This window comes from Leptonychotes weddellii, chromosome 3 (genome assembly GCF_054177405.1).
Source record: "Leptonychotes weddellii isolate Sample4059 chromosome 3, ASM5417740v2, whole genome shotgun sequence".
Classification (NCBI taxonomy): Eukaryota; Metazoa; Chordata; class Mammalia; order Carnivora; family Phocidae; genus Leptonychotes; species Leptonychotes weddellii.
The window spans coordinates 167,130,910-167,138,909 of record NC_138371.1 but is presented as its reverse complement, the minus strand read 5'-3'; the positions used below and the strand labels follow the sequence as shown (position 1 = coordinate 167,138,909).

Sequence of the window (8,000 nt, the reverse complement as noted above, 5' to 3'; positions counted from 1 at the left end):
TAAGAATTCCTCATATCAGTGAGATCATATGATACATGTCTTTCTCTGACTGACTTATTTCGCTTAGCATAATACCCTCTAGTTCCATCCACATCGTTGCAAATGGCAAGATTTCGGGGTTTTTTTGATGGCTGCATAATATTCCATTGTGTATATATATACCACATCTTCCTTATGGTTGGACCCAATCTAATCACATGACTACTTCAAAGGTCAGATTTCCCAACCTATGTCTGAGGCCCAGAAAGCTGAGCAGCTTTTTGGGGTTATGATACTAAGAGACATGGGATGTCATCATGTCTCAAAATATATGGAAACCTTCCAAGAACCCTATAAAAGAGGTTTTTACTTTGCAAATTTAAAATTTGTAACAAGTAAGTTTGCTCTCAGATGTTCCCTTCTCTTTCTGGGGAAATTCTACTTGAAAAATAACCACTGAACCTCTCACATTGACACTATTTGATCTAAACACCCTAATGTTATAAATACGCTCTTCTAGATTATCAAGGTGTGGGGATGACCAAGTCCAAGGACAAGGTATCTCAGTCTCTACAGTAGAACGGCAGAGTATTGGGTCCGAATAAAGCAGTACAGTTGAGAGGAAGTGAAGATGAAAATCATTTTTATGTGTCACTTGAGGTAAGAGAGGGTGCATTTATCCAAAATGGATAAGCTTAAGAGTGTAGAACTCACAAAAAAAAGAGGCCCGCATGAAGGGAGTGAGCTAGTGGTAGGGAACTCCTGAGTATGTTCTCCAAAACTATGGACATGTTAAGACCATGATGAAAACACATGAATGGAAGCAATGTGGAAACTGCAGTGAGTCTGTTCAACACAATCGTTTACTGGACGGGGTGTTAAAGAACAGACAGTGCTCTTACGTGTGTGGTGCCCCACACAGGGGTGCAGAGGGGATATAAAGAAGAAGCAAGAATGGGAAGTACCAAGGGGAGCTGGACAGAGTTAAAGGAGGGGGCAAGTAAGTTAGAATATGGTTTGAAGGAAGGCAGAGAAGGTGCAAAATGGAAAATAACTAAGAAAGGAAAAACCGAAGAGTGATTCCGCAAAATAGGCTTGGAGGGAATTACTCAACTATTCAAGAAAAACACAACTGTAAGGAAAAGCAGATCAGTCCTAAGACAGACTATAAAGAGCCAGAAAGTCCAGTTCTCATGAATAATCACATGCAATTCTCATACTATTTATTTAGCAGTGTAAAAGTCAAAAATATCTGCAAGAAAAAAATTGTTAATATTTATATATTAGGGGTGTTTCCATGTATTTTAATTATTTGTATATTGTGTATGTTTATGTACATAAATCAATGTTTATAAGGATGTTTTATACATAGTCTGAATAAATGTATAAATGCATAATTACATGGATATTAAATGTATTTATACATAAACATAAAAATTATTCTGAATAATACAGTGCAGGACACAAGGTTCTTTATATCCATAAAGATGTTACAAAAAAAAAGAATCTAAGTTTCAGAGAAATCAGATGACTGGCTCAAGGTTAAGGATATAAGCAATTGAACCCAAGTTAACAGTTCAGACGTGATCCATCTAGTCCTGGATCCACTGCCAGTCAAGTCCAGACTCATTCTGCTACTGATAATTCTTCATTTTATAGCAATTTCAGATTAAAAATAAGCATTTTTCTTTCCTTAGTAAAGAGTCTTAGCCACTGATTAGGAGTTATCTGGTTCTTTCTCCTGACTCTTACTCTATCAGTTCTCTCCTATGCCCAGTCACTGATTGACCATCTTACTCATCCTTGGGTTCTAAAGCATGTTGATTGTATTTTCAACAGTCTTTAAAATTCATCATTGTTCTATCTTACTCTCTCCCATGGGCTAGAATTGAAATAGTCTCTAAACTGAGCTCATCCCCATCAAGTGTCTACCCCAACCTCCCCTGCCCTCCAGCACCCTACCCTGTCACTTTTCATGAGTCAGAGTACTAATCAAAGCTCCCATGTTCAAACCACTCCATGGCTCTGATAAGCACAAACTTCACATTCAAGTTCAGAGCTCTCAACAATGTGTGCAACTGTAACTCAAAATATCTACAACTACTTTCCCCACAGCCCCAAGATCCAGCCAGGCCAAACCTAGAATACTTCACTGGTCCCCAAACACACTCACCACATGCCTTTCTGCCTCTAAACCACTGCTTGGATTTTTCTTCCCTCAGAATTCCAACAGTCCACGTTTTGGACTAAAAACCTCCCTATGCATAAAGATTTATGTCAAAGGCTACCTCTTTCTCAAGAACTTTAGCCACAATATTTAATTCCTGCCTCAATAAAACTCTCATAGAAATTTGTAGAAATGATATTCTGCATTGCATTAGAGGTATTTGGTATTTTCATCTCCCTACTCAATGGGAAGTTGTCATATTGTCTTCATCTTTATACCCCTTCAACAGCAGAGTCTAGTAAATATAGAGCACCTCATAAGTATTTGCTAAGTTTAATTCAATTAGCTCTTCCTAGTCACTAAAACGGAAACTCTTTTAAGTGATATATTTCAAAAGTGATTAGAAAAGATCTTAAAAGAACACAATATTTTATTTAAGTATAATCATACCTGTTAAGGGGGTTATTCAGGGATGCCTTGCAATATTAGCTGAAAGTTTGTTCTTCTGTAACCAAACACTGTACTCTTCTCAAAGAAATATTCCACCCAAATTAGTTTACTTCTCATTTGACCACCCCATACACAGGAATAATCTCTGGGCCAGACCTTTACACTATAAAAGTCCAAGGAAGATTCATGTGCCATGAACAAGTAGACACTGGATTATACATTAGTTATACATTAATATAAATGTAATCACTTTTGACCAGGCTCAAACTAAAACAAGTATCTTTCTTATGATTCACAGTATAAGAATCCCAATGGATTCTTATCCCAACTTTAAAAGGGCATGGTGTATCTAATAGAGCTGCTCTGAGGCTGGGCCAAAATAGCTATCCTTGCTCGACCTTTTTAGCTTTGGATCAATAACAGGCCCAGGCTACATTAAGAAAATTGCTCTCACTGCATCAAATGTCCAACAAATACAAAGTTAGGCTATCTATCTATCTATCTATCTATCTATCTATCTATCCATCCATCCATCCACCCATCCACCCATCCGTCCACCCATCCACCCATCCATCCTAGCTCACCTTTGTGCATCTATAATAATATGTTATATGCCTATACGCATATTTATATGTATTGAGCACTTTGTGAAAAACACTATTCTAAGAGTTTTACATGCGCCAGAGCTCACAACAATCCTGTAAGGTAGGTATTGTTGTTATTCCCATTTTATAGATGAAGACATCGAGGCTCAGAAAGTTTCAGTAATCACCCAAGTTCACACAGCTGTTACGTGGTGGGGCTGGGATTTGACTCCCGGAAATCTTCCCCCAGAGCCCAGAGGATTAACCATTCTATGATACACTATCAGAGCAGGGTTTTATTTTCCTCAAAGGGGTATGGAGGTCCCTGAAAGCTACTCTATTTCTAGAACACCCCACAGAGGTAAAGGCCCAGGTGCACATAAAAGCATAGAAGACAACCTGCTATGTTTCTGTCTTACTAGCTACAACATAGGAACTTTTTCTTGAAGGCAGAATTGAGAAGCTACATTTGAAGCGCAGAACAAGTAGGCGAGTTGTTGAGGCAGCCCCATGACCATGCTGTGTGGAAAGATCGCACTGGCCTGGCAAATGATCTCAGAGCATTTGCAGGGGCAGATCCCGCACCAGGCCCGGTGGAGCAGGCCTCGATGGTCATCAGTCACAAAGAGGAGAATGGAAAACGAACACAGTTATTTCATTCAGCCTTGAAATAAAGAGAAGCATCTTACCTTCCACGGGAATGTGTACATATGCAAACAAAACCATGCATGATTCAGTCCTGCATTTGTATCAGGGAGGAAAGAATGCAGTGACTAAGATGTTAAGGGTAAACAACAAATCACTTTCCATGGGGGACCAACAAGAGCACTATAGGCCATAGCATTCCCTCTGCAGAGCTTCACAGAAAGGACCCAGACAAGCTTCTTCAACGGGGAAGTTTTATCTGATGGCACTCATAACTAGTTTCGCCAGCTGAAGACTGCGTCCTACCTCTTACTTTTCCAATGAAAGAACAACTCAAAAATGCACTGAAAAAATGTGTTCGGAACTCATGATATTGAAGAGACCCTGCCGGAGGGAGTATAAGCCAAGAGAAGCCACGTTAACAGTCAGATTTGGAATGAAATATTAGACAATACTTAGCTTTCATTCCAAAGGGCTGCCCTTAATAATACTGCAGCCTGTGGGACGGACACCATTAAAATAACGAGCTGTGGTGTTCAGTATTTTTAAAGGGTTGAGCCCCCCCTGCTCGGCTGGGAGTCTGCTTCTCCCTCTCCCTCTCCCTCTCCCCCTGCTTGTGTTCCCTCTTTCGCTGTGTCTCTCTCTGTCAAATAAATTTAAAAAAAAAATTTTTTAAAGGGTTGAGCCCCAGCCTTTAGAGGGTAAACCAGCCACAGAGAAGCACCTGTGCCCCTCCAAATTACTGACATGATTACTTTCCACTGCCAAGCGGTATGCATATTAAATACTCTCACTATGCATTTCTGGGCCCAGGGGCCCAGGAAAAACCATTCTGCTATAAACTCATTCTTCACCTCTGTTAGTGTTGGACTCTTATTCTTAACGACATCCTGGGTAAAACAAGTTGTGCATTTTTTTCCCCCTACAAATTTGCCAAACCCTGGTTGGAATGCATCGTGTTGTCCTTTTACTAACGGAGGGCCTGCATCATTCCCAGTGACCCAACCGAGGGTCTGGCCCTAGTAAATGGCATGTCCCTGTGAAACTGCTATAGGCGAGGGGTGTTCTCTACCAAGAAGTATCTTGACCCATTCCAAAATCACAACCTCAATCACTCCTTAAAAATGTACAAGAGAAATGAATTTATTTTTACTGCACCCTTACAAAAACACCAAGTTTCACTGCAGCTGAAAAATCCAAGCAGCTAAACCAATACAACAGCAATCGCTTCTAAGTCAGTATGGATCTGCTTACTTTTTTCCTTGTTATCGTTCTCTGATACACACTGCTATCAGTGAACTATACCCTAAGAATAAGAAGGCAAATCAAAGACACAACCTGCTCCCCCCAACCGCGGAATTTGGGAAAATAGTATTCTCCTGCTTTTCCTTGGTAAAAAGAAAATCCAGGCTTATGTTCTGCAAATGCGACTAACATTCGTGATTGGGGTAGAGGAGCCCACCAGACTGACTTCCTTTGTGAGGAAGTTGGGAGGTTTAGTCTGTAATAAGGAGAGTTATCATTAAGTGAGTGAATCTTAACCAATATTATTTCCACTTCAGTTCGGACCCTAGGGCGGAGGAAAGTATTGCAGCACGTGATCCCAGAGTGGCGGAGCGTTAGGAAGCCCTGCGCGAAGGCAGTCACTTCCCAGAGGTCCGCCTGAGGCTCTCCCCGGGAAGTGGCAGAAACCCCCGCCGGCAGTGCGCCCCGGAAGCCCGGACGCCCGCAGTGCGCCGGCTGCCCCTTACCTGCGCAGGTGCTCCCGTCGTAGGTCTCGCACACCCACTCGTGGCACTCACACAGGGGCCCAAAGTACACGCCGGGCTCGTTCACGTGACAAATGCAGACCCCGCAGTCGCACCGGCCGCGGCCGTGGCACAGAGCGCCCCCTGGGGGCTGCCCGGGCGCCCGGCACCGGCGCTCCGACTCAGCCCGGGACAGCCTGCACGCGGCACCAGTCGCACTCCTGCAAGGGCGACAAACCACAGCAGGGCCACGGTCAAGAGCAGACACTGCCCCATTTACTCGGAGCCGCCGTTTCCCCCCAGTGCACCCCTGTGTGGCGACGTCCAACTTCACAGGAAGAAGTTTGAGGTTCCACGTTCCTCTGGGGGCCACCCATGGGCCACCACAAGAGAAATGACCATGACCCAAAATGTCTGAGGGGTGACCTGCACACCTAGGAATAGGACTGCCTTCCAAGTGGACAGAGGTGATCCAGCCCTGCCTCTTGGTGGCTTGCCACTGAATCTTATATGCACATTTAGATTAAATGCAAATGAATGCAAAGTATGACATTTGGCTGACTTTTCAGTACTCTTTAAAAAAGTCCCATTGCTAGCTGATGGCCAGGGGCAGCCGTTTTATGAAAATTTGCATTGAGCAGTGCTTAGAAACGATACTTTTAAAAAGTTTAGCTATCATTATGTGTCCCACAGTCTCTTTCAAAATGCAATACAATAATGTAATACAGACCCTGTGAAATATTCTGCCTTATAGGGTACGAGCACACCCCAGGTACACAAAGGATTACCTTAGTCTCATGGCAGAAGTTTCTCCTGGTAGTTATTAAAATAGGAAGAAGTTAAATATTTATATTTATTCACGGTATTTTCCCGAAGGAAAAGTAAAAGGACAGACATGAAGCAACAGACGGTGCAGATAGACGGAAAGGAATAGGAACAGGTTGAAAACAGTTTATCCCGGGTCCAACTTTCTAACTGCGCTTGGCTTAGGGCAGCCATCCTGCAGACCTGAGCCCTGCCACGCAAAGCAGGGCAGGTTCCTCTCAAAGAATAACAAACCAGACTTACCTCAGAGATGGCGAGAAGCTCTGGGAAACAGCTGAGAGCCCCCCGAAGAGAAGGGAGGACGCCAGCAGCAAGAAGTTCCTGAAGGCGGCGGGACGCATGCTGAGCTCCGGGGCTGTGCGGAAGAGCTGCGCTCCTGCTGGGTGGGGCTCCCGATGGGGGGGTGGGGGGGCCGGGGGGCCGCGGCAGGGAGAGGTGCCACCCGCAGGCCGCCTGCAGACGGACACACAGACACCGGGGCGTGCAGGTCGGGCCTCTCTACCCGGAGCCGCAAGTGCCGTGATGAGCTGCCTGTGAGGATTTGGGCAGCGGCACCGCTCTGGGCGGGGTGCTGGTACCAAACCCCTCAAGTGCAGAGTCTAGGCAGGGAAGTAATTAGAAACAGTTGTACAAGCAGATGGTTTATTTTGACATTAAAAAAAAAAAAAAAAAAGGTCCTGCTCGCAGATTTATGAAAATCGTCTCTTTCTTCAAGTGTAGGCCCCAGAAATATTTGACAAGGGAATATTTGGGCTGGATGATATTAAAGAGACAGATAAAGTAGTCCCCTAGATGTGAAGGGGAAGGGGGCGGCTGGTGACAATGTGGGTGTGAGCACTTGGGTGGGGAATTACTTTCACCAGAGGCTTTGTAAGAAGGTGTACTGCTTGGGGTATGAGTGGTTGGGGGGGCAAGCACAATGGACCAATACAACTTTCTCCTGTACTTTTTATTCTCTCTTTCAAATGATGGATCTTTCACTTCTTAAGCCTTTAAAAAGTATGTCATGCTCCTGGCTGTTTGGGCCAGGAGTTTATCACACCACATTTTTTTCTTCTTGTCTTGGATGGTTCAAACTGTAGTTGTCCCAGATTCACCCCATTCTCCCCCATGAACAGAGTATGAAGAAACAAAATAAAATGTCTGATTAAGGTGCTGACTGCACTGAAAAATCATCAGTGTCACTGATTAAGCACCTACTCTGTGTCAGGCACTTAGTGTATTTTATCTCTAATTTTAACAACAACCACACATTCATTTACTCATTTGGCAAACACAGGTTTAGCATCTATCAGATGCCAGGCCATGTACCAGATGGAGAGGACACAACTAGAGAATTCAAGAGACATGATCCCTGCTCTTGGAAGCCAGGGGGCTAGTGGACATTCATCAAGAACACAAATACAAAAGGACAAAGTGCAAAGGAAGAGGAATGCAGTTACTTCCAGCTTAGCAGGAGGTGCCTGATCTACTCAAGATGGTGGCATTTGAGTTAAAGGATGAGGGATGAAGAGGAGTAATTTGGGTGCATATGGGGAAGGGGTAGAATAGAGTAGGGAAGCATTCTTACTCCCATGATAAAGATCAAGAGACCAAGGGCAA

The 8,000-nt window shown here is 43.8% G+C and overlaps 1 protein-coding gene across 5 annotated transcripts in view; it reads right to left on the bottom strand.

The window, feature by feature from the left end:
• ITGBL1 (integrin subunit beta like 1) overlaps positions 1–6,937 on the bottom strand; it is a 244,585-nt gene extending 237,648 nt beyond the window's left edge. For 3 of the 5 annotated variants that reach the window (XM_081815178.1, XM_081815177.1, XM_081815179.1), the window contains exons 1-2: positions 6,642–6,934; positions 5,577–5,794 (exon numbers count right to left, since the gene is read on the bottom strand). In XM_081815178.1, the coding sequence (XP_081671304.1) occupies positions 5,577–5,794; positions 6,642–6,739 (316 nt within the window). In that variant the 5' untranslated portion in view covers positions 6,740–6,934. Of the gene's footprint in view, positions 1–5,576; positions 5,795–6,641 lie in introns of all 5 variants that reach the window. The other 2 variants (XM_081815180.1, XM_006736866.3) reach the window with 2 other exon arrangements.
• Positions 6,938–8,000: the final 1,063 nt, after the last annotated feature.